The sequence below is a fragment of the Elaeis guineensis genome, chromosome 7 (genome assembly GCF_000442705.2).
Source record: "Elaeis guineensis isolate ETL-2024a chromosome 7, EG11, whole genome shotgun sequence".
NCBI classification, from domain to species: domain Eukaryota; kingdom Viridiplantae; phylum Streptophyta; class Magnoliopsida; order Arecales; family Arecaceae; genus Elaeis; species Elaeis guineensis.
The window spans coordinates 85,216,502-85,243,780 of record NC_025999.2 but is presented as its reverse complement, the minus strand read 5'-3'; the positions used below and the strand labels follow the sequence as shown (position 1 = coordinate 85,243,780).

Sequence of the window (27,279 nt, the reverse complement as noted above, 5' to 3'; positions counted from 1 at the left end):
TTTATAGTCATCTTTCTTATATTGTATGTAGATGACATACTATTATTAGGAAAATGACATCACAGCTTTGCAAAGTATAAAGCTATGGCTCTCATCACAGTACTCTATGAAGGATTTTAGAGAAGCATTCTACATCCTAAAAATAAAAATCTATAGAGATAGATCTAGAAGATTGCATGAATTGTCCTAATCCACGTACATCGATATCATGTTGAAACGGTTTAACATGGAGAATTTCAAAAAAAAATTATTTTTTGATAGGCCATGGGATTACTCTCTCCAACAAGATTGTCCGACAATCCCTCAGGAGAGAGAGCATATGAGTAGGATCTCATATGCTTCGATAGTGGGATCTATCATGTACATTATGACGTATACGAGATCAGATGTAGCCTATTCACTAGGGGTAGTGAGGAGGTATCAGTCTGATCCGGATGAGAATGATTGGACGGTTGTGAAGACAATCCCTTAAGTATTTGAGAAATACTAAGGACCAATGGCTTATATATAGGGACATTGACTTGAAACTTGTGGGATATACTGATTTCAATTTTCAGTCAGATCATGATGAAAATAGAAGTATGTCGGACTATGTATTTATTTTAAATGGAGAAGCAATATGCTAGAAGAGTTTCAAGCAACATACTGTGGTCGATTCTGTATACGAAGCAGAATACATTGCTGCATCTGATGCTGCAAAAGAGGTGGTGTGGTTGCGAAAGTTCATTACCAAGCTTGAAGTGACACTCTTTATTGATTGCCCTATTTTGCTGTACTGTGACAGCACTGAAGCCATAGCTCAAGCGAAAAAAACCAAAGTCACACTAGCATATCAAGCATATTCTGCATCGCTATCATCTTGCACGTGAGATCGTGGATCAAGATGACGTCGAGCTTCAGAAGATCGACAGAAAGAAAAATATAGCTGGCCCTTTCACTAAAGTTCTAAGGATTAAAGAGTTTGATGATCACAAGTGCAAGATGAGTATAAGATACTGTTCCGATTGGCTTTAGTTTATCTAGGAGTTGTTAGAAAATGTATCCTAAAACCAATCATTTGGATGATTGTGCTTATTTTGTAATATGTATATGAATTATTTATCAATGAATAAAAATTATTTTGATATTTTCATCATAAAGTTACATCTTTCTTGCTAGAACTCTTTTGTTGTGATGAAATTCTTAGAACTGTGAAGTAATCGATAAAGGAAGATTTATTGAATAGTTTTTAAATATGTTCGCGATCAAATGATACGTCATTAAAGGACAATGATGTTTATCGAGTGAAAGTTGTTGTGTGCCATATAAGTTGATTATCTTTTTAATTAAGGAGTATGGAGATACTGATATGGCATACAGGTGAGATATTTGAGTACATCGTTACTGAACAAGTGACTCATTTGCTAAGCACTCTGCTGTCAAGAGCAACTCGTAAAACGTATGAACATAAGTATTCTTCAGACCTGAGATCATCATAGTGACTTACAAATACTCACTGTACTTTGGTGTCAGACTATCTGTATTTCTAATGCAGTGACGGCAGACTACTAGGTACAATCAAGTAAATATGAAGTCTATGTATGGATCAAGATGAGATTGATCCCTTCAGATCATAGGAGCTAATGCATCACTGTATTTCAATTTAGTAAAATTTTAGTCAGAATAATTTATGTGATGGATTTACAAAGTTGGAATACAATATAGATAATTCTTTCAGCATTGATAGTTAAACCCTAGATCGTTCTAGAGCATTCAGGGTCAAAAGAATGAATTATGCAGTAACCATATGCATAGGTTCTTAAATATTGTCTTACAAATATTTGATCTATCCGGACATCGGAAGCCCTTGCTAGATGGTAACTTCTATTAGTATAGAAAATAATTTCTATGCTACTGGCTTAGTGTTCGAACCTATAGAGTCATGCACAAAGTCAAGTGATGTAGGAAAGAATTAAGCTAAGTCTATATGTTCAATTTGAAAGTATATGACTTGATTGGATAAATAGATTAATTTAATTGAGAATTAAGTTATGGATCATACGGGATTAAACAATTGACTATGTCTAGCTAGCACTAGACATGATGTTTAGGTTCAATTTCGAAGATAAACAAGATTTGATCTATAATGCAAAGAGTCTATGAGAGATTAAATTTAAGTACTAATTAATTTTAGATTAGATCTGATTTAATTAGACTTAATTGAGTTAAAAATTTAAATTAGATTTTATCCTAAATCTTAAACAGTTTGAGATTGACAGTCTATTCGAAATTGATTCGAATCATATTCGAATTAGATTTGAATTGATTCATATTTGGAATAGATCCTTAGAATCCACTTTTGCTGGGACTCTCTCTCCCTATGGCCGACCAAAGGAGGGTAGGGGTGCTGGTTTTGCCACCTCCCCTTGGGTGTAGGTATGGGTGCATAGGGGCGCCTAGTTAGGTGCCTATCCTATCTCAAATATGATTCCTTGTTAGATAAGGGAAGGATTAATTCAAAGCTGATTTGAATTAGATCTTCTAGTCTATTGGGTCATGAAAAATCATCTATAAATAGGAAGGACCTCTAACCATCAAAACATAATAATTAGATTGTGTGCTAAGATGAGAAAGAGAGAGAGAGGAGACGTCCAAGAGAAGGAACCGATCCTTCTCTTTGGCGTGTGGAAATTGGGTGTCCACCCCCTCTTGGCGTGAAGAGCTTGAGGCATCCCAATTCTTGGTGTGAGGCATCACATCCAAAGTTTAAATCCTCCCTCCCTTGCTACCTTGAGAAAAAACGAATATCTGAGACTTCATCCCACTTTCCTGCGAAGCTTGGCATACACGTGAAATAGAGGGTTTGTATGTTTAAACTCTTGCGAGGCTTCAGATTCAAGAAATCTTTTTGAATTTGATCCATATTCCACTGTATCAGATAAAAGTTAAAATCTTTGTTAGCTTATTATCGAAAAATTTTTAGATGTTTTCTGACGATCCAATCCTGAATCGGATTTTTTTCAATAGAAGATCGACTTTCTGAGATGAACTGTCTTCAAATCTGGACCATTGATTTCTCGAATCAGTAGGAGCCACATCTTAACCAATCAGAGGTTGCCATTTGTCGAGCATCGATGGAGAGAGATAAATCGACAGTAGATCGGGGCCATCCTAGCCTTTTATAAATAGGATCACGATAACTTCATTTTTACTGCCTCTACTATTCAGAGGGAGAACTCTATCACTTTGCATTTTGCAGAGATTTTGCTCGGTTGAGGTCAATCTGGGGCCTGTATCAAAATAGCTAAATTACCAAGCCAATCAATTCTTGACAAATGTCGAGGATCTGTGCCACTGATGTCTCAATCTGTTGATCTCAATCGTCAAATTTGAGTTTTTGTGTTGAGCCGATGATGGTCAATTGTGAGCTGCCAAATGACATTCATCTACGGTGGCAACCTAAATTGTCATCAGATCAGGTCCATCCTATTCCTTATAAATAGCCAATCACTATTGTTGGGGCCTCCACCACTTTGCCACTTTCCTCTTTTCGAGCTCGAAAAGTGATTTCTGGGTGATTTTTGATGAACCTCTTGTGATCGCTGTCGATTGGTGCATTCATCCTCGATGTAGACAAACTCCATTATCCTCGATGTAGACAAACTCCATTATCCTCGATTGTAGCTAAAATCTGATCCCTAAATTCAAAGTCTTGTCCCTTGGCCAGCTCGATTGTCGAATTTTGGTAAACCTCTTTTCTTTTTCTACTTTACTTAGAAATATTTGGAGATGAGTGCATCAAGCTCATCTTCGGCTTTCTTGGTCTTTGGCCAAAGGGTCAGTCGAAGTCAATGCCTTCTATGTTGCTTTCCCTTCAAATAGATTCAAGGTCGAAGAGGAGGTCTGATCCTTGAAGGCTAAGTTGAAGTTGATGGAGACCAAGGTTGCAATGGCTTGGAGCTAGGTTGAAGCTCGACTGACTGAAGGACTTTGGTCGAAGCTCAGTTGCCACCATGGAAGTGTTCTACTCTTTTGAAGAGTTCACTAGGATGAAGCTGGAGTTCGTTTTGGAGTTGTACGTGCAGGGCCTTGCTGATCATAAGGCTAAGGTTCGATGTTTTTTTTTGAACATCGACTTTAACTTGCTGGATGCCAACGATGAGAATGGCGAAGATGGAAACGAGGTGGAGAGAGCTAAAGAAGATGCTTCTGTCCCCCAGTTCTTGCCTATAGTCGAGACTTCCGAGCTAGGAGCTCCCTCCGAGCAAGGTGCCCCTGCTCCAGCTAAAGCTAAGGCTTCTTTTTCTTGCTTCTTTTGGTAATTAGGTTTGGGTATATCCGAGGATCGATCTTTTTGTAATTGAGTTCGATCTTCAGCGAATTTTTATTCTCGTCTTTGGTATTTGAGGGTTTTGTCCGAAGTTATGTTGAGCTTCGTTTGGAGTTTGGTGCATCATCGTCCATTTTGTCTTGATTCGAAAATGAAGTGTTTTGCGATAGGCATCAGCTTTTGCCGACCTCCGATGTCGATATTCAAGGTTTTGCAATAGGAGGAAGAGCACCGCAGCCAATCGACATTTTAAGGTCTTTGCTTTGGCTTGTTGAAAGACAGGGGATGTCAGTTGGCCGACGTTAGCTTTTATCGACCTCCTACTCAACCTATTTAAGGATGAGGAGCGTACGAAAATCGAGTGGAGATGCACACTACTCCTCGGCTGTGACCGAGGAACACACGATGAAAATCGAGTGGAGAACCACATGGACATGTGTACCACTTCTCGACTGTGGTCGAGGAGCGCGCGATGGAGATCCGCATGGAAATGCATACTGTTCCTCGATCGTGATCGAGGAACACATGATGGAGATCCACATGGAGAAGACGTTCTGATCCTCGACCATGGCCGAGAAGTACGTATTTGGAGAACCGCATGGAGAACATATTTCGATCCTCGACCATAATCGAAGAGTGCATATTTGGAGAATCGTATGGAGAACACGTTCTGATCCTTGACTATGATCGAAGAGTGCATGTTTGGAGAACCGTATGAAGAATACATTTTGATCCTCGACCATGATCGAGGAGCGCATGTTTGAAAAATTGTATGAAGAACACGTTTCGATCCTCAATCGTGGTCGAGGAGCGCATATTTGGCAACCGCATGAAAAATACGTTTCGATCCTCGACCGTAATCGAGGAGTGCATGTTTGGAGAACCGTATGGAGAATACATTTCAATCCTCGATCATGATTGAGGAGTGCATGTTTAGAGAACTGTATAGAGAACCGCATGGAGAACACATTTCGATCCTGAATCGTGATCGAAGAGTGTGTATTTGGAAAACCGTATAGAGAACACGTTCTGATCCTTGGTCATGGCTAAAGAGCACGTGTTTGAAGAACCGTATAGAGAACATATTTCGATCCTCGGTCATGATCGAGGAGGACGTGTTTGGAGAATCGTATGGTGAACCATATAAAAAATATGTTTCGATCCTTGACTGTGGCTGAGGAGCGCATGTTTGGAGAACCACATGGAGAACACATTCTGATCCTCGATCGTGGTCGAGGAGTGCATATTTAGAGAACCGCATGAAGAATATGTTTTGATCCTCGACCGTAGTCGAGGAGCACGTGTTTGGAGAACCGCATGGAGAATATATTCTGATCTTCGATCACGGTCGAGGAGTATATATTTGGAGAACCACATAGAGAACATACTTCGATCCTCGATCGTGGTCGAAGAGCATATGTTTAGAGAACTATATAGAGAACATATTTCGATCCTCAATCATGATCGAAGAGCACATGTTTGGAGAATCGTATGGAGATGCATTCCACTCTGCTCATTCGTGGATGAGGAGCGCATGTTGGAGATTCAGATTGCAGATGTGCGTATAAAGAATGAAAAAACTCCCCAGATTGGCTCTGGCTGGGCCCTTCATTTTCTATGTTAGATCGTGCTTCAGAATAATAATAATGAAAGTAATAGACGATTAAAGTCATGTTACCCTATTCTAGTTACTGTGCCTCTAGTCAACCTTCCCAAGTAATATCTTTTTCACTTCGCCCTTCAAGAGTTGAGCTTCAGGAGTTCGATCTCTAGGAGCTCGGCTTTTGGAGTTCGGCCTTTTGGAGGTCGATCTTTTGGGACTCAGATTTTAGAAGCTCGATATTTTGAAAAGTTGGCCTTTTGGAAGGTCAGCCTTTGGAAGCTCAGCCTTGTGGAAGCACGGCCTTATAGAGGTTTGATCTTATTGGAGGTTGATTTTTGGAAGGTCGGCCTTTAGGAGCCCGACTTTTTGGAAGCTCGATTTTTTGGAAGCTCAACCTTCCAGAGGTTCGATCTTTTAGAGGTTGGTCTTTTGAGAGCTCGGCCTTCTGGAGGTTCGATATTTGAAGATCGGTTTTTAGAAGCTCGGTCCTTTAGAAGCTCGGCCTTTTGGGAGGTCGGCCTTTTGGAGGTCGGCCTTTTGAGAGCTCAGCTTTTGAAAGGTTGATCTTTGAATGCTCGGCTTCGATCTTGATCTTTACCTTAGCTTGGTGAAGTGCATTGGGCTTGATAGCTCAGCCTCTTTCTTCATCTTGGATCAGTCATGATTTTTACCTCCGTCTTTGGCTTGATAGCTCGGCCTTGATCTTCACCTCGAATCTATCTTGATTTTTACCTCGACCTTTGACTTGGTAGCACGGCCTCGATCTTGATCTTCACCTTGACTTTTGGCTTGATAGCTCAATCTCAATTTTGATCTTCTCCTCAACTTGATGGAGTACCTTGGGCTTGATAGCTCAGCATCTTTCTTCACCTCGGATTAGTCTTGATTTTCACCTCGATCTTTGGCTTGGTAGCTCAGCCTTAATCTTCACCTCGATCTGAGGTGCTCATGGACTTGTCAACCGAAAAGGAGAAAAAACTAGAATGATAGATGAGGATTTAAAAGCTCTTACCATGCTAGCTTTTGAGTTATGGGAGTCTCTTCCTGGTTGTAGAGTCGGTGAGCACATATGCTATCCTCGATCGGGGCCCTTAAGTCAGTTAATTATGTCGATTGTGCCCCTACCTCGGACTATGAGAAAGTGACCGCTAGATTGCCAGTCTAACTTAGTCTTGACAGAAAGTGGAGATTCGATGTAGGTTGAGCTACAACAGCTTGCTGCATACATTATATCGCAGCGATCTAGGCCTACCCCTGTTGAACAATTGATCGTTTACGATTACTGGTGTAGGCTGAGGTAGTGGCAGTGCCTGAACTGATTTAGGTACCATGGCTTCCTGCTGAACATCATTAGGTTGTGCATCATTTGAGTGGCGAGATGCATGTGATGCTCCTCTTCATGGCCTCATGACGGCTAATGGTGAGCTTTCTCCTCTCGAAATAGTACCCCAAAATCAGTTGAGATCCTTCCTCTAGTGCCAAGTGTTGCTTCTGATCTCTCCGCCTGATGTTGGCCATTTAGGTAGATATGGCCGAGGTGGAGCCGCTGCTGGAGCTTCGCCTGAACACTTACAAAGAAGTTCTCATTGGGGGCATTCTCCGATGAAGTCCCTCCGACGCTCAAATCAAGAGATGAAGAACAATGAGATGAGAGAACGAAGAGTCGATTACATACCTTGAGGATCCCGGAGTTTTTATTTATAGGAAAAGAATTGGAGTCGTATCCATCTTGAAATCCTGATAATTTTCGAATTTATCATACAGATTAATTCAGATAAGATATTTTTCTTTTATAGGAGACTCGATTGCGGAGGAATTATATTCTATCTGGACTTCCCAATAAGGAGGAGATGGATCTAGTGAGGAACTTAGCTCGGCCACGAACGAGCTATAATAGATCGTTCGAAATCGAGATTTTGGAGTCCACGAAGTAGGTGTTAAACCTCAAGTTGGTTGAGATTGATTGGCTATGTATAAAATATGGTAGGTCGGCTGAGATTGATCGGCCGTGTATGAGTTATGGTAGATCTTCTGAGATTGATCAGTCATATATGAACTAAAATTGATTGGCCGTGTATGAGCTATGGTAGATCGTCTGAGGATAAGATGAATCAGAATTAGGTTGAGTGGAAACTGCAGCCAACTCGATCGATCGTATCTAACGATCTTTATCTGTCATATATCTATAATTTAATAGTCATCATCTTTTATAGCTCGATCAGTGCTGAGGACGTAAAAATCGGAGCCATAGTATAGGTCCAATACAGATATATTTATAGAATTATGGATAAAATATATTTATCAAATGCTCAATGTATATTTTTAAATTTTTAATAGATGTATTTTGATATCCGGTTATTAGGACGGAGAATTCCCGGGAGCCGAGGTGATGCGTGGAAGACTTGACAGCGTTCTGGTCTTGCGAGGCATTGTGAGTACAAGGATAATACGACAAAACATTGCCATGCTGCGACGAATCACATTTTAATGTCGATGGGAACAACGTTTAGGCACGGGGAATCCACGTGGGTGTTTCGTGGCCGCTAGCCGCCTGGGTAAGCAGAACATTTGCCGTGAGCGAAGGGCCGCGGCATCACCTCGAAAGCTGCGAACGCCGCACTCCGTGGAAACCATTAACGCCGTTATCTGAGGACGCGTGGCACAATTTTAACCGCAGTCTCCCTCGACCTTTCCACCAGTGATGTGCTGACTTGTTACGGGTCGCACAGCTATGATGCTGCTCCCCTCGACCCGGTTGGGTCCAGATCAGACTGGCACTGGACCGGATGAAATTGACCCATGTCCACTTGGCCAGCGCAAATTGTATGGAATAAATCCATCTAAGATATGCAAAGTAGAGTTGGTGGAACATTTGCAGATTATTATGATATTATCAACCGTGAAATATGATGCCACTTGATATATACTTGGTGTAGAGCTAATTGTACTCATCTACAATATACTTATGTTTTACTTAGGCAATATGCATGATTTTTTTCATCAACATTCATGTTACTTGTCCTGCTAGTTAGTGATTGATTGAATGATGCTTAAAGCCTGGCCTAAAAACATCTATCCCTTCTTTATTATATCAATCATCAACAATCGCATAAATCTGATCATTAAAAATGGAATTGGATCGGTGATCCTTTTACATATATACATAGCGATGTCAAAAAAAAAAAAATATATATATATATATATATATATAAATTATGAACAGAAATATGCTACTTTTTTCCCTTTATTTTGGTACATGATGTTATTTTTGATACGTAACTGTTAAATTTATGATTTATTTGTAGAACGGGCTGGGATGAACGCGTGGCTCGACCCACTGAACCCAGTTCACTATACATGAGGTTGAGTTTAAGTTACTGAACCAAATTGAACCAACCCCACCAACACGTTAGTGGCCATCAAAATGGTGGGGGCACGGGGATGGATGGAGGCCAGTGCACCTTAAACTAAATTATCTCCTCAGAACGCCGCAGCACGGTACTTGTATGGCATATGCAAGTCCCAATTCCATGCCCATCCCTGTCAAACACTTCAACGTCGGACAGATGGATTGATAGATACGTTTAGTCGGCAATCTGCGAGCAAAGAAGGTTTCAGTTCTTCTTTCCTGTTTTTTTCTCGCTTTGTCCTCTTCCTGCCAAGAAAAAGTGCTAAAGAACCGGGGGGTGGTGGGTCTTGTCTCTCTGGGATTGATGCTTGCTTGCTTCGATTTCTCTCCGTTCTCTGAATCGAAATGGAGCGGTACGAGGTGTTGAGGGAAATTGGGGCCGGTAATTTTGGGGTGGCCAAGCTTGTGAGAGATGTTTGGACCAACGAACTCTATGCCGTGAAGCTGATCGAGAGAGGGCACAAGGTTTCTACCTCTTTTTCTTTCTGTTTTTCTTTTGAATTCTCCTTAAAAATCCAATTTTTAATATCTCGGGATTGCGTAGATCGCCAAATTAACAATATTTGAAGGTTTTTCTATTTATGGATACGGTTCATAGCCATTGATAAAGGTGTTGGTTGTGGGACTGAGGAGACTTTGTTGTGATGACAGAAGGTTCCCCCTCTTTTTTTATTCCTCTGCTTTCTGTGGTGTTCTTTTGGATATGCTTTTAAAAGTATATACTCTTGATAAAATTTTTGGGGAAGTTTCTCACTTCCTCCAGTTTGCGTCAAATAAAAAAAAATACTGATCTTCAAAAATAAATCCAATTTTGGTAACTAGATTTTGCTTGGATCGTCTATAATTGGCGGCTTTGCTGAAGTCTTTATTGTCTGCTGGTTTTCTTACTGTTCAATTATAAATCCAAAGTTTGTTTTGCTCGGCAGATTGATGAACATGTTCAGAGGGAGATCATGAATCACAGATCACTGAGGCATCCAAATATAGTTAGATTCAAGGAGGTATTTGTTGCTATCCCTATTAGGTGGACCTGTTCCTCTGCCATGTTTGCCTTTTATTTGCCTTACATGGCCCATGTGGATTCTTTGAGTTGCCTTATATTCTTTAAAGTGATTGGATGCACTATCTCTGACTACTCTTGATGATCTTGCTGATCCTGGGGGTCATACGTTTCAAACAATTACTAGATTCAATATACCAACAAGAGAAATACCTGTTCATTGTGTTTAAAATAAAAGACTTTGCTTATCCTTAATAATTTTATCAAAGCTTTCCCTTATTGCCAATATGTAAAGTTTTCTGGCGTTTCTAAGTTCTGTTACTTAATGCTCGCAAAAATGTCTTGAGGGCTTGCTCTTGGAAGAGTTCCAAGGTTCAAACCTTGGTGGTGGCATATTTCCACCACATCACTAAAAAAAGTTACTCCTATGCACACTTAACTGGCACCAAAATCTCATTATTGCAAAAAGTTGATATGTACCTGTAAGTAAATTTTTCTGTGTAAATATTATTTCCCGTTTCTTAATTATATGACAACCAGACACGTGTTTGATATATAACAGCATATATGACATGGATGTCTACTGAAACCTTGTTACCCAATTCTCTTGTAATATGATAGAAGTCGGTGAAGAATGGATTCAGTGTGCTAAGTGGATGACATTGGGGATCCTGTAAGTTCGTTCTGGTTTTGGAACTTGAAGTAGCTTGCTGATGGTGCTGCCACACTATAAGCCTTGATTTTTCTGAATTTCATGGATCTTTTATGTCCTTAAGATACCATATTTTTTTGTTCATTGACAATGTTTGATATTTATGCTCAATGCACGTTGTCTAGCTTGAAACCTCTCTTTTAAAAAAAAAAAAAAAATCAATTCTCTGGTATAAATGAATCAGAAACCTTCCTCACTTGCAGTAACAATGCAAAGGGACATCTTGAGAGGATAATGAGATGATTCTAGAACCAAAATTCTTTTCTTTCCTGGAGTTTAATGCTGTGTGCTATTACACTAAGATCTTGGTTACTTTGCTAAAAGTGGTCCAAGCAAAATTTTATGCTCATACATTAATGCCTTTGTCATTGTTGGTCTAGAGTTGTTGGAAATATATAACGCTGAGACTTACCCTACTTTCAGAATTGGTATAAAATTTCCTCATGTATTATATTTATTAGACTATATTTACATTTTCTGACCTGATATTTGATGGGAACGAGAGTAGGATTGATGTCCCAGCTCTCATGTTTTCAAGTTTTAAGAATTTCTCCTGCAAGTTTCCCAAAAGACCAATGCTAAATCAACATGAAGACAGATGAATGATGCCGATATGAGGGTTACCACCCACAGGCTTTCACTTATGGAGAGGCCACCACCAAATCAGCTGCCTAAACTAGTACTATCCCTGATTCTTTTGGGTTACTCCCCTCTTTTCATTTTAGTTTAGCATTTTCATATCCAAAATTTGCCACTCAACTTTATTCTTCAAGACCTTTTGGAATGTCTTACAGGGCATAAAAAGCTTAGTTTCTTGAATTTGCAAGTAACTTAAATGAATCAGTCCCGTAATATATTGGGGTATTATTTTGTCAAAGTTGTTTCCTGATGGAACTAAATCAAATTCTGAAATGGAATTTTGCTATTTTAGCTCCAGGCAACCTAAACCTGAGTCATCAGCAACTGGTTATTTGATCAGCCATGGTAATCTTGTTAAGTGGGTAAGTACCGTCTCAGTGTTTCTCACCAATTGTGATGATGATATCTCAATATCGAGAACCCTTTTATACATTGACCAGAAGCTTATACTTTGAACTGTTTAGTAATCTTGCTGAACATTATATTAACATGCTAGAATCCTCCTGTAAGGTGATCATCCCTGGAATACAAGAGTACTGTTTAACTGTAAGCTGTTTCTGAATAGCAGCAACTTTCCATTCCTGAAAGATGTTCTGCTAATTCTTTTAGAATTTATATATTTACAAAAATATGACTTCAGTTTAATACTTGTTAGAATGCTAGCCTGTTAGTTACATTGCATTTAGACTATTGTTTGTTTTGTAAGCACATGTTAGTGCATTAACCTGCTTCTGTCCATTATCATTTATACGAGTTTATTTTTTGATAGTGTGTTTTCAGGCTATTTGATAGAATACCATTTACTGAGAAGTCATGTGACCTATTCCTAACTATCCATCATATCTATATGCAATTTATAACAATGTTTTTCTTATTTATATCATAGTGCTAATGTGATATAAATAGAGTTCACCACAAGCCATGATGGGTTATGTGTGGTTCATTTTATTTCTAGGTTTCTAAACAGAAAGGCATGAAACAGAAAAGTTCTTAAGTATTTTGTGAGTTGTATGGACAAACATTATCTCCCTTGAATACCAGTATTAACAAGTAAAGCTCTAAAATCTCTCCTTCCCTTTGTTACATAGGCTGGGTCCTTCCCAAGCCTGGTATTCCTCCAATGGAAGAGCTTATTCAACCTCTGAATGGACTTTTGACTCTTTAGATTCAGATTCTAGAGATGGGAGAAGCTGAAACTTGCACAGAGCCCAATGAACTGCTCCATGAAAGAAGCTATTCAGCTTTTCCATCTTCACAATGGCCTCTTACAAATCGAGGCACCACCAAGGGTGTTTCTGAACAATATGCCACTGAATCCATGCCATTATAATGTAGGTCAGGGTAGATAGGTGATTTTGAAACAGCTTACAGATCAATAACTTCTGTTGCTAAACCATCATGATTGCAGTTTCCCCTGGCTTATGGTCTAGCCTGCTAAATCTAATTAATTGTGACTATGCCTCTCATAAAATTGGATTCCTGATTCTTTACTGAGAAACCTTGTGTCCACTTCATATTAAACCAAAAAACTTCTTTTCAGGTCGTGCTAACACCTACACATCTAGCCATAGTTATGGAATATGCTGCTGGTGGTGAGCTTTTTGTGAGGATATGCAATGCAGGACGATTTAGCGAGGATGAGGTAGAAATATAGTCACATTATCTTAATTTTTGTTTATGTATATAACTAAAACTCCACTTTCTATCTGATTCATTTGTCTGTCATAACAATTGAAACAGGCACGGTTTTTCTTTCAACAATTGATATCAGGAGTCAGCTATTGCCATTCCATGGTATTTATTGGTGTTTGTCATGTCCTAGTAAAACTCCATATCCTAACAATCACATGTATTGATAGCTTTATTATTCTTTTCATGACAGCAAATATGTCATCGAGATCTTAAGTTAGAAAATACTCTGTTGGATGGTAGCACAGCACCCCGCCTTAAGATATGTGACTTTGGTTACTCAAAGGTAATTAACTATTGCTGCATGACTAGAAAATTCAACTCGAAACAAACACATGACCATATCTTTCTTATCTGCCAGTCTTCAGTGCTGCATTCCCAACCAAAGTCCACTGTTGGCACACCAGCTTACATTGCTCCAGAGGTTCTTTCAAGAAAGGAATATGATGGAAAGGTTAGTTCAGTTCATCTTTTCTTCTGTCGTCCGAGATTTCTTTACCGAAACTAATTAACCATTTGGTGGAAACTCTAGATTGCAGATGTTTGGTCTTGTGGAGTAACATTATATGTAATGCTGGTTGGGGCTTATCCCTTCGAGGATCCAGATGATCCAAGGAATTTTCGGAAGACACTTGGGGTGAGTGTCTAGCACCCTTTCAGAGATAAAAAGATGATTGAATGATTTGGAGTGCTGCTTTCAGCAATTCTAGGAATGGCCACTAACATGTTGGACCAGAATTAACTGGGGCATCATATTATGCTTTATTTGCTGTTTGCATTGGAGACAATTATTCCTTGATCACCGGTCATTTCGGTCCAAAATTACTGTTTAACATGTTTAACTTTGTTTGGCAGCGGATACTTAGCGTCCGTACTCCATTCCAGACTATGTCGAGTATCAAAGGAATGTAGACATCTTTTATCTCGGATATTTGTAGCTAATCCCGAACAGGTTAGTCAATCTTAGGGACTTGGCAGCTTTCTGAGGTTTGCCATGAAATATATGGAATCCAAGCAGCAAGTTATAGATTGCGTGACTGTAGATTTAGATTTGCTGCTGTTTTGGGATATGAATGGTGTCTCTCATAACCATTTTTTTTCAACTAAATATATCGGAATATATCCAAGGCTTTCATCTGTGACATTAGATGGTCTTACCCTGTTCATTGCTTTCTTGCAGAGAATTACCATTCCAGAAATAAAAAACCACCCATGGTTTCTAAAGAACCTGCCAGTTGAGCTAACTGATGAGTATCAGAACAGCTTGCAGAGTTCTGACATGAACACTCCATCCCAAAGCATAGAAGAAATCATGGCCATCATACAAGAGGCACGGAAGCCTGCCGAGAGTCCAAAACTTGGTGGTGGGCACTTTGTTGGAGGCGACAGTGGGGACCTAGATGACATGGATGCAGATGTGGACCTTGATGACATTGAGACAAGTGGGGATTTTGTTTGTGCTCTTTGAAAGTTAGGAATGCATGATCTGCCTACTAGCTTGTGGTTATGTGAATTCTTCCATCCTTCGTTGGAAGAAAATGGGATGTTTAACTCCATGAGGAGTAATTCCAGTTTGTCATGCATAGAGATCACTGTTATTGTGTAGATGAACCAAGTCATGCTCGTGATGTGGAATACACCGAATTTCTTTGTTGTTTCATGTTATTTGTGAAGTTGGCTCTCATCGACGATATTGTGAAAAAATCATTGCTCCACTCTGTAGAGTTTGTGAGGCCTGATCTTGCTGAGGGAGTCAGCGACCATGGTTCTTGGTTCTCTGGTGGCTTTTTGCAAGTGTGGTAAAAGGTGGTGCCCAGATTTAGCTTTTACAGATAGACTTCAGAATTTTATCTGATCACCAGAGTACTTCTAAGACCTTGCTCTATGATTGCTTTGATCATATCTGAGATGTATTCAAAATTTGATATAAATCGTAGAGATTGAATCAAATACTTGCTGGCCAATAGTTGCACATGAGTAAAAGATATTTAAGTGTTCCTTGAGAGAAGTTCCTTCACATGTTTACACAACAGTAATTAATTGTCACCAGCTTTGCACGTGCTCAAATGTCTAGATAGGAATAATATATAAAGAAATATAAAAAACAATATTTAATTAATTATATGAAGCTAATCAGAGAATGGCATCCAATGCCTAAACACTTAAAACTTTGTGGAAGGTGGAGTTTGAATCCAAGTTAACTTGGTACACCAAACAAAAACTTCAGCAATTTTCATGAGCCAGCATTTCTCACTATTTTTATTTCTTTTCAGAAGGGGGAATGGGGCTAGGTAAGGATAAATATAGAAGATTTGACAAGCCTTGTTGTACATTGCAAGACTAAAGTAGTATCATTGTGATGAAATAATATCATATACAGTTAACAAATGCATAATACATTATAAATTTATGTATTTTTTTGGGTATCAAACTTCACATGATTAGCCAATGATAGAACCAAGAAGCAACCCTTCATAAATAATCCAACAGCATGCAAGGATGGAGATCAGTTGGCCGTGGCGACGCCGTGAATAAGGGAGAGAGAATTGGCGGTGAGTTGCTTGACCTGGCGCACCCGACGGCTCACGTCGGTCTTCACCGGTCCATCCGCCATCCCATCCAACTGGTCGGCGCACAAGTCCTCGTTCATCATTGCATCGCTCATGTACGCCTGCGCCTTCGCCGCCCGTTTCTCCGCCTGCGCCTTCTCCGTCGTAGCCTTCACCTCGGACAACTCGGACGCCGATCGCCGTGCCTCCTTGGCCGCGTCGCTTAGTGCCGCCTTGCAAGCCTTCAAGGCTTTGGCATCCTTCGGCTCGGTGGCATCGCGAGCGAGGACGGCGACACGTTTGGAGAGGCCACGGAGGCGGTTGACGGTGACGACGGTGGCGAGCTGGGTCAGCTCGTTTGTCCCATTTGGGTGGATGATCTCGGCATGCTTCCTGAAGACCTTGTTGCATAACCTTGGAAATACGGCATCCTCACAATATGAACGGATTAAGTCTTTGGAGCTCGATGTCTTCGTGGAGGTCGATGCCGTTGGAGATGACGCTAATGAGTTGGTGGTCGCAAATACAAAGGAGAGGAGGAGGATGCACAACTTTGCAGCCATTTTCTACGATGATTTTTGTTGAATCCTTGGGAATATTGTGGATTAATTTGATGTTTGGGATTGAGGGAAGGGGGGTTAAATAGTATCGGGGATCTTCTTTAGTTCGTTGCAGTGTTGCACAAGGTCCTCCTATAAGAAGGGTGCGAACCACGGATCGGTAGGAACGGGAGGTCGAAAGATACGTTGGATGGTTAGCTGGGTGACGGAGGTTAGATAAAAATAAGCAGTTTGTCTTGTTGCTAACGAGGAGCGCTAGTGGTGGAGGACGAGCTTCCACACGGAAATTTAACGCAGGTTGGTGGAACGGGCTCTTTCTTACCGCTCCCAATTTTCTCGAAGAAAAAAATAATTTACTATTTATTTAAATAAATAAATAATCTCCACATCCTCACCTCCATTTAAAAATCTACCGCTATATCGTCACCCCCACCTACACCTTGGGCTTCGTTTACCTCCTGCATGCACTCATCGAATGGGCTGTCAATGGGCCGAGTAGAAGAATCATGCCTACAGTGGCCTGAGCGCATTTTTCGGTGGAATAGCGTCTTTTTTAAACACCAACCCGGCCGGGGAATAAACATGCTTAAATGCTAAAGCTTGGGCCTACTACATCGGGGCCTTGTGCGGGCCAGGCCGGGCTAGGGTTGGTTTGAACTTTGGGCTTGAAGCTCTCTTGCGCTCGCGATCCATTGACCCGTACCATGAGTCTGTGCCGGGCATCTGGAAGTTTTTCAAGGGAGCAAGGCTTTGATGTATCGGAACATACTCGACGTGTACATCCTATCTAACTGCTATTCCTCTCGGTCTGGTGGTCTATGGAGCAATTTACTCATGATAAGGTTTCCAGAGTTTGCAATTTACATCACTTTGCCGAGTTCTAGTGGGCATGCTAGTGTTGTAGCGAGCTAGGATTCACCTTGGAATTCTAGACATTTTTTCAGTTTATTTTTTTTCTTGTTTGTTTTAATTAGCAGGGGGATTTGGAAGCACGCACAAAAGGACATGGGAAAGGTCGACAGAAAATTGCTCCAATGCTTCCAATTTAAAGACATCCAATTGTTTCCCTTCCCAAAGGGATTAGTAGACAGACGCAAAGCTAAGATTTAGTTTCTTCCGGCGAGGGATAGTATTTGTGTCAAAACAAGCAAATTTTATTTTTTTCTCAATATAGTAATATAATATAATATATATACATACATAAAAAAAAGTATAGATCTTTTACAGTACTCAAAAAATACCATAAGGTGCTATACATGATTGAGCATCATTCACTTTAATATGGACGACCGCATACACTCATGCGCATATGTTAAAAAAAAATTAAAAAGGAAGAAATGTATAAACTTCAGAGATATTTGGACAGTTTGAATAACCATTTATTTTATGATAGACAATATTTAACCATGCATAGCACTCTATGATACTTTTTAAGTATCGTAGAGAATCTCATTCTGAGAGAGAGATGGTTTTAGCTCAAATCAATCAAAATCGGGCTCACATCCAAACAAATCCCTACCCCTTTAATATATCTGAATCTTAATGTAGCTAGAAATAGGCAGCGACTCACCAAAGTACCATAGAGAATCCCATTTTGAGAGAGAGAGATAGATGGGCTAAGCTTAAGTCAATCAAAATTTGGCTCACATCCAATTAAGTCCCTTCCCTTTGATATGTCCGAATCTTGATGCAGCTAGAAATAGGCAGCGATTCACCCATTGCGTTGTTTGGATGATGCGGAAAGCAAAAGAAAAGGCCATACCATTAGGAGGGATGGGAGGGGAGCCTATGCGCGCCCAATTCCCTCCATTTGAAATCCTCCATCTATTCTCTCACTTCCTCTTTCTTTCTCTCCATTGAAAACAACCATCCCTCTCTCTCTCTCTCTCTCTCTCTCACTCACTCACTCACTCACTCACTCATCAGAATCCTCCTTCCTCTCTCTTTGTCTTCCGTTGATGCATACCTCCTCTCTCTCTCTCTATCTCGGCGGCTGATTGTGAATAAACCAATCAATCTGACATTTTCATATACTCCAAAATAATAAAAAAGCATCATTTTCATAGCCAACAGCTGGTAGCGTGGGATAAAATTGACAATGTACAACTAGTAAGAACCATTTCTGATAGCGAAAGGAAAAGAACCTACTCGCAACCAATTAGAACGTCGACTTACGCAACTGACTTCCTATCTCGCCATCATATATTAATTCTCATTCCAATATGTAAACTTGCATAATTGGATATGTATATTGAACTTCATATGATTTAGCCATAACAAAACCAATAAATATCCCTTCATAATTAATCCAACAGCATGTAGATTAGTAGCCTATGGTGAAGCCATGAATATGGAAAGAATGTTGCCAATGAGTTGCATGGCTGTCATCGGCAGGCCCACATCCACCAAATTCAGCTCAACGGTGCACGCTCCTCGTTCAGCAATGCCGTAGTCGTACACGCCTACACATTCATTTGGAGGTAAATTATAAAATTTCAAATATTTTTAAGAATCACTTTCCGAACCTGCTGAGAGCACAGGATAATCTAGAACGGAGGTGTGCGGGCAATTGACTCAACTTCGCTGGATATTCGACCCAACCCGCCGCGGACGCAAGTATGGGTAATTGTAAAATCCGACTTAGATATATAGATAATTCTTTACGGGTTCTCTTCCAGATATAATTTTTTTAAAATATATATATAAAAAATAATTTTTATAATTTGATTCGATCCAATCCATTTGATCAGCCCAATCTAAGTTTACCCATTCTGCTTCATTCTGAAACTCTATCCATCCCACTCCAACTCAAAAGAAGTACAAAACTAGTGCAAGTAATAGTTATCGGATCCATATTCAATCCAGCCGTTCCTATTTCTTTTGTGTGAAATATGGTACTCTGAGTCCGTCGAAGCCCCTATAACGTGAATATTCTCGCAACAGAAATCATATCAGAGATTCACCTAAGAATTATAATCCAAAATATTACGATGGTACCATGGATATCTTGGATCAGTATGCTATCATGGATACCTCATATCAGCAAGCTATTTCCATGGTTGCTGACCCAAACACTGAACTGAAGTATATGGAGCTTGACTATTTGCATCCAATCTAATGTGCGGTCCAACAGGCACGAGAGCTTCCTATATTACCTTGATCATCCAATTTTCTGACACGTGCAGTAGCTGTCCATCCTAAGTGGATAGACTCAGATGCAACTAACTTCTCATAATCCCATAGGAGCAGATAAGGAATAGAATAACTCGCCTACAACGATACGTCCAACAGCTAAACAATCTCAGAACTATACATTTTCACGATTGTTTAATCATATTGTCTATAAATAACTAAAGTCTCGAGGACTCAGATAGCTAATCCATCTCATAGAATCATTTGCGGCTTCTGCTGTTCTCTAATTTCTGACTTGAGCGTTAGAAGATCTTCACTGGAGCACAACAACTGATCCGATTTTATTTTGCAGATCACTCCAATATCTCTATGCAAGGTCCGATCGCTCATCTTCTGATTTTAGCCGGAACCAGCAACAACACAAAGTATTATAAGGAAATCACTCGCACTCAAAGATCACTGGATAGGTTTTTCTTTTTTTAGTTTAATTGCATGACAATTTGTAAAAACATATAGAAGGACATGGGAAAACCAATAGCCATCGAAATAAATAGAATTCTTAGGACATGGCAAGCAAATCACTTTGACGGCGACAACAACAATGAAGAGGAAGAAGAAGTGGCAATAGAATTTTTTGAATATCGAAGCTCAGTGTTCAATGACCCAAAAGGGTCGCCCAATGGGACATTGATTCAACCCACATATTTGCTTGAATTTTGTGGTTTAGATCTGATTATCATTTTATAGCCCAACCGCTAATATCACTATTACGTTCATGTTCACCCAAACCCAAACCACATTAACACCATCTCGGTCTCACGGGCTCCCCGCATTCCAAATCATTTGGCCGAAACCAAGCCGTCGCTCTCCTCCTTCCTTTCCTCCGTAGAGCAATTTTTGTAGATCTGATGGAGAAAAAATATATTATTTTATCATATTATACTATATAATATAATTAATAAAAAATAGATATTCAATATAATTTTATTTTTTTTCTTAATTTTTTTCTGATCAAAATATCTATTCCTATTGAATACTATGATATCTTGGATAATATTATGACATCTTATTTCATAAGATGCAACAAAATGTCATATGATACAAAAGGGCATCATACTATTATTATGATATCTTGTTAGTTTTTATGATATCCTGATAATTATTTACAGGATGTCATAATATCATTATAACGCCCTATTAATTTTTATGACATCTCGATAATTGTTTATAGGATGCAACAAGATATCATTATGGTTGCGTTTGGTAGCTTGCAATGTATCTACATTGCCAAAATTTTAAAGTGGGCTCACTAGATTGTTGTGTTTGATATGCTAATTATCTTGGCAATCTACATTGCCTCCCATAAGGCAATCTAGATAGCTTTGGGGACGGATGGTTATTTAGATTACCACTTATTTGACAATATTGTAATAAAAATTTTAAATAAAATTATTCCTTAAAAAAATAACATAAAATTCGTTGCCCAACCCTTTCCCAACACTTCCCCTCCAGTGCCACCCGTGACTCCTTCATCCGCACATACCGTCCGTGGCTCCTCCATCTCCCTTTACTTGCATCCCTAAACTCGTTGGGGACTCCGACGAGGCCCTTGCATAGGTGCGGTCCAATATCCAGGCCTACCTCCCAGTGGCGAAGATCGTCTTCCTCACCATCGGCAATGAAGTGCTCGTCAGTAACAACACCGCCCTCCCCCGCTTCCTCCTCCCAGCCATGGACAACCTCCACTCCATGCTAGCCTCGTTGGGCCTCGATTGCCAGATCACCGTCACCACCGCCCACTCCCTCGCCATCCTCGGCAACTCCTACCTGCCTTCCACCGCCACCTTCCATCGCGACTTCCTCCCCCTCCTCTGTCCCATCCTAGACTTCCACACTCACCCCAGCTCCCCCTTCTTCATCAACGCCTACCCAACCTAGCGTCGCCCTCATCGTTGACCCGCACTCCAGTCTCCTGTATGCAAACCTCCTCCATGCCTAGATCGACACTGTCTATCATGCGATCGTTGCCTCCAAGATGACCAAGGGGGTCAAAATCATGGTCTCAAAGACCAAGGGGCCATCTGCCATTGATGCCAATGAGGTGGGGCCAATGGTAGGGAACGCAGCCATCTACAATCAGAATCGGATGAAGCTGATGGCAGCGGGAAAAGAGATGCCGCTATTGCCCGATAGTGATCAAGATCGAACAGTCGAGAGAGATGGGGAAGTCGTACCTGATAGTGAGCATGGAGTACCAAAAGGCGGTGGAGAAGTGTTGCTAGAAGCTTCATGGATTCATTGTAGAGAAGAACTGCATGCCGTTGATACTCCACCTGGCATATGATCTCTGTCCCCCATCACCCCTCGGCTCCTATGCACTCATCCCCACCAATCCCATGGCTCCTTTGTGCACGCCCACCCCCTCCCCTCCTTCGGCCCGCCGCTTCTCCACGTCACCATCATATCTACACCGGAAAAAAAGAAAAGTATTAGGACAAAATTATTGAAAATATTTTGAAAAATTAATTTTATATTATCGATAATTTGATTGTCATACTAAATATATCAATCAAATTTTTTAATAATTTTACTACAACATTACATGAGTGTACCAAACACAGTAATCAATATTACTAATAATTTAATGATGGTAATCTATCTTGAAGGTAATTCAAGATTGCCTGGTGATGCACCAAATGCAACCTATATGATTTTTGTTTTTTGAGAGGGAGTAGAGGAAGGTGAGGTCGAAGTTGAGAAGATTCTCTCTTGAGGGAGGAGAGGTGAAGGCGGCAGTCAGAGCAATTGGGAGAAGAAACGAAGCATGTGGTCGCACTTGAGGGTTGGGAGGGATGCAATTAGCGGGCTTGTCCACTAGTCTCCTTCCGACTCAATCCTTAATCTTTTACCCAAAAACACTCAAGCCCTACCATGCTTGGGAGTCGAGAAATGGGTGATATGGCATAATTTAGTACCTTCATATATAATGAATCTTGTTGCGGCCAATTTCCTATTGCACCCATTGTCGGAGAAGAGTATCTGCAAAAGAAATCCGTACTGACTGGAATTATGTCCGGCGAAGACTCTCCGATGCCTAAGTCAGTAGGAAGTAGTAAACAGCAGATAGAAGTTTTAGAAAAATAAAGTATCAGCCCAGAAGTGTCTTAGCAATGCTGTTCCTTTACCTCCCTTTTGTAGGTGATTCATATGTAACCGTCAAGCATGTGGTCCCACTTTTTATAGTACTAAAAAGATAATTATCCCAATTATCGGACCATAATCATGGAGTTAATGGGCTGTTTATGCCCATTAATGATCATGACATATAGTTGATAGCCGTTTATAACGGTTAGACATGTGAGTTTTGCATATTTTGGCATTATGTGATCGTAGAAAGATAAGCCGACTATATGTCGGTAGTCGTAGAGATCTGAATGAGCATCGATCGATAACTCTGATATGTCGATGGTCATCAGTCGGATATTAAATGAGTTATCGTGGTTGTTTATTGATGGCTGAAAATAGCCAACTGTCGGTCAGTCAATTGATCGTTAGTCGGCATATTGTGTTTATGAGATCGATCTAGAGTCGAAATCGGGGGTCGATTGAATTATCCCAATAGTTGTCTTCCACTCTCAAGTCCAAGATGGTCTGACGTGCATATTGTCACATAGTCTGTCACGTTGGATGAAGGGAGTTGTCACGTCATGTGCTACCTCGAGCCCCGATTCGACTGCTGGTATTAATAATTTTTAAAATATGAAAGGTCTTTAGCTATTTTGTTATTTCGATATTTGCAAGATCATCATTGGGATGTTTCGGAATGATAATTCGGAGCCCGAAGAATCTGAACGATTTGAATAGATTTGGGCCACGTGTCCAAACATCATTGGTTCTGAGCTGTTCACATGGATAATGATGAGGTGGCATGATCTGGGAGCAGGTACGTCAAACCATCTGATCAATGATCGTCTTGATGTCGCCATGTGTCGACATCCGAGAAAATTCTGATTTAACTGATTTCATCCAAATCGTTGAGAGGTCTTATATGTATAAAGTCGCTTTCATCTGAATTTTACTTTTACATTTGTCGCTTTCCTCTGCAAGAAAAGATTCTACTACCCTAGTGTTAGGTACTTCTGAGTTTCATTCCTTGCGTTATCTTTTGACTTCAAGTCGAGTTCTCCTTTCTCTCTCTTAGAGTTTTCCTTCTTTTAGGGTTTTTCTTCTTCTAAGGTTTTCTTTTTTCTTCTTTAGTTCTTCATTTTCAATGACAAGTAAGAAGGCTTCATCTTCTTGAGATAATTGATTGGAGAATCTGACCGATGATTCTCCTTCGGATCCAAAAATAGAAGTTTCTTCCTTATCCGGATCCAATATTGAGCAGCTTCAGGAATAGTACCATATCCCGAAGCAATATCAGCTTTTCGCTCTTGGTTCGGACGGTCGAGTGAACTCTCCTCCTCCGAGCCAAGTCACATTTTATGTTGAGAACCTTTAGGCCGGTCTTCGATTCTCGATTTTGGAGTTCGTCCGAAATCTTCTTGATTACTATGGTCTCTGTCCTGCTCAGCTGACTTCGAATTCTATCCGACTGATTATCAGTTTTACTTTGTTATATCAGCTTATCCTGACTGATCCTCGTCCTTCTCTCTTTCGATCTTTCTTTGTCCTTCCTTCTTATCCTAAGGCCAAGGGTTGGTGGTTCTTTAACCCGAGAAAAGATCTTTCTTTCATCTCTGATCTTCCATCGTCCATCCATGGATGGAAGAATCAATTTTTTTTGTTTCTTCTTCTTCTTCTTGGGGCTTTCCTTCGTGCTGGGATAATCCAAGAACTGGCTCCAACAAGAATAGTCGGGTAAATGACGCTGATCAGAAAGATTTCCTCCGACTAAAGGATATGAAAGTTCCACCGCAGTAAAAGCTGATGATCGAACAGACTCTCTACAATGCCGGACTTAGTTCGATAACTTTCTTAGATATAACATAGTTGGTCATTCCACTTTTTTTCTATCTATTTCTAAACTGTACTAATCATTTTGTTTTGATTGCAGCTATGTGGACAAGGGCACGAGTGTTGGCTGCCAACATTCACTCACATGCTGTCAAGAAGAGGGCAGCAGCCGATGCTGGACCTTTTCGATCATCGAGAAGGAGTCGGGTTGACACTCCATCAGTACTGGCGAGGAAATCTGACGTTCTGTCGGAGATAGTTCCCGAGCCGGTCTTAGCGTTGTCAGCCCCGACAATGCTTCTTCCGACTGAGGCACCGTCTGCTGAAGCTAGGATGGCGAGAGACGAAAGAGCTGCGGTAGAACCATCGGTGGCTCCATCATTGGGGGTTCGGGCTAGATCGAAAGTCGCTACCGAACTCGAGCAGTCTGCGGCTGCACCAGCTGTTCCTCCAGCAGAACGTTCTTGAGTGCAATCAAGCATTGATTTTTCGACAGTCTCAAGCGCGCGACTGCCGACTGGAGATTGGAAGAAGGCACCGACTACTTCGACCGATGATGGGTCATCTGTGGGCCTTCCCACACTCTTCGACAGCAGGATTTCTGAAGGTGAGTCGGCTTTGGTCAATCCGGCATTGGCTAAGCGGCTCATCGAAGCTGTCTTTCTCCCGACTGATACAGAGAATAGGAAGAATCAGACAGTGTCCAAAATATTCTCTTCCTTCTATCCAATGATACTTGAGGTAATTTTCCGACATTCCTCTTTTTTTTTATCTGATTTGACTCATCTTCTATTTTTAGTGGGCTCAAATATGCACACTTTAGAAAGTAGATATCGAAAGATTGCCGACTTTCAACGATCATGGATGGACAAGGTAGTGGCCATCATCGTCGAAAATACTACTGTCATTGAACAAATCCAGGCGGCAACTGAATGAGAGAAAAAACTTTAGGAGAAAATCTCCCGTATGACGGTCGACCTAGAGTCCTATCGAGCCGAACTTGAGTTGGCTCATCAGAACATTACATCTCTCGAATCTCAAATTAGGAGCAAGAAGCACTCCAGCCATCGGCTCCGGAGAGAGAGGGATGGATATGTATTGAAGAGCTAGAACCAAAGCGCAGAAGCCATCGGGCCACCCTGGAGAGGCTGGCACTAGCCGATGCTGAGTCGGCCTCCACGAAGGCTGAAGCTGAGTCGGCAAAAGATGTCCTGAGTCTGACTGTCGAGAACTTTAAGAATTTAGAAGATTTCAAGAAAAAGATTCTCGAAGGCAGATTCACTTCCTACTGCATCGGATATGAGGACGGTCGAGATGCGGTTGAAAAATTATATCCGAACTTTGACTTGAGCAGCATCGTTCTTCCTAGTTTGGGAGAAAAAGCTGCTGAAGAGGGCGTCGCACTGACAGAAGAAGATGCGCCGACTGCTCCAACTACCGAAGCTGTATCGGAGCAGGGAGATGAAGAAACCGACTGATGATCGGTATAGCATTTTTTTTTCTTTTTGTAATCAGACAAATTTTGTAATCAGATCTTGGGTCCAATTTTGTAACTTCTTCTTCGATGAATGAAAAAAAAAAATTTCAAGTACAAACTCTCTTTGATATTTTTCTCTTTGTACTTTCAATATTGTGGAATTATAGTCGGACAACCGCTTACCCATTGGTAAATCGGATATTCAGTAATAACTGCAATAGAGTTTTTGTTAGTCGAGTGTTGGTCAACATATTTACTTTTTAGGTATTTGGATAGACGATGATAAGCCGAATACCTTTCAATTGACTGTAGTTAAATCGATATGTCTAGATATTTGATAAACGATGGTTAGCTGAATATTCTTCGACTGACCGTAGTCAAGTTGGTGTATTTTCGATTCGATCGAAGTTAAATCGGCATAATATTTTGCTTAGTTAAAACTAAGTCGGTATAAGTAGTCATTCGACTAGAGTTGATTTTTACAGTAAAAAATTGAGATATAGTCGGTATGTTGATTTTTACAGTAAAAAATCGAGATATAGTCAGTAAAAATCAATCGATTATTCATCGACCTGATGTCATTTTGTAGACGTAGTTGATCGAAGCTTTCATGATCCTAAATTTTAATGTTTCATTTTGAATATTGTACATATAAACAGCTTTATTGAAAATACATCTTTAAATTATCGGTATTCCAAATTCGAAGAATAGTTGTTCTATCAAGAGTTTCTAACCGATATGCATCTGATTGAAGTGTCATGATTATTTTGTAGGGTCCTTCCCAATTTGAAAAAAAAAATTTCTGATCTAGAGGCTTTGAAACTTCTACTTTTCTTTGGACCAGATCTCCTAGATGGAAGACCTTCGGCTTAACTTTTACATTATAATATCGGACTATTCTTTGTTAATATACTGTCATCCGAGCTTAAGCCTGCTATCGGACTTCCGAAAGTAAGTCTAAATTAGCTCTCTGACACTCTGAATTGCTCGACTCATTATACTGTTCAACTCTTGGTGATAGTAATTCGATCTCAAGTGGAATCATCATTTTCATTCCATAAGCCAGGTTGAACGATGATTCTTCCATCAGTATACGAGGAGTTGTCCGATATACTCATAAGATTGGATACAATTTTTTCATCCAGAGATCTTTAGCTTCATTCAGTCTGGTCTTGAGACCATGTAGGATTGTTCGATTTGTCACTTCTACCTCACCATTGGATTGTGGATAGTCGACTGATGTG

General features: G+C 40.4%; 2 protein-coding genes across 2 annotated transcripts; one reads left to right on the top strand and one right to left on the bottom strand.

Annotated features, from left to right (window-relative positions):
* The first annotated feature begins 9,558 nt into the window (after window positions 1-9,558).
* On the top strand, window positions 9,559-15,021 carry LOC105048639 (serine/threonine-protein kinase SAPK2). The gene is given in 11 exon segments (XM_010928025.4): window positions 9,559-9,786; window positions 10,248-10,322; window positions 13,213-13,314; window positions 13,413-13,466; window positions 13,555-13,647; window positions 13,723-13,815; window positions 13,894-13,998; window positions 14,217-14,229; window positions 14,232-14,252; window positions 14,255-14,313; window positions 14,542-15,021. Coding segments are annotated over 11 exon segments (1,023 nt in total). The 5' UTR covers window positions 9,559-9,666; the 3' UTR covers window positions 14,830-15,021.
* Window positions 15,022-15,867: 846 nt separating this feature from the next.
* Window positions 15,868-16,473, bottom strand: LOC105048776 (pectinesterase inhibitor 3-like). The gene has a single exon (XM_010928223.4). The coding sequence runs from the start codon at window positions 16,471-16,473 to the stop codon at window positions 15,868-15,870; it is 606 nt and encodes a 201-aa protein (XP_010926525.2).
* Between the last annotated feature and the right edge of the window lie 10,806 nt (window positions 16,474-27,279).

Excerpts from the sequence above, each read along its gene's own strand:
- LOC105048776 (XM_010928223.4), bottom strand. The coding sequence starts at position 16,473 with ATGGCTGCAAAGTTGTGCATCCTCCTCCTCTCCTTTGTATTTGCGACC.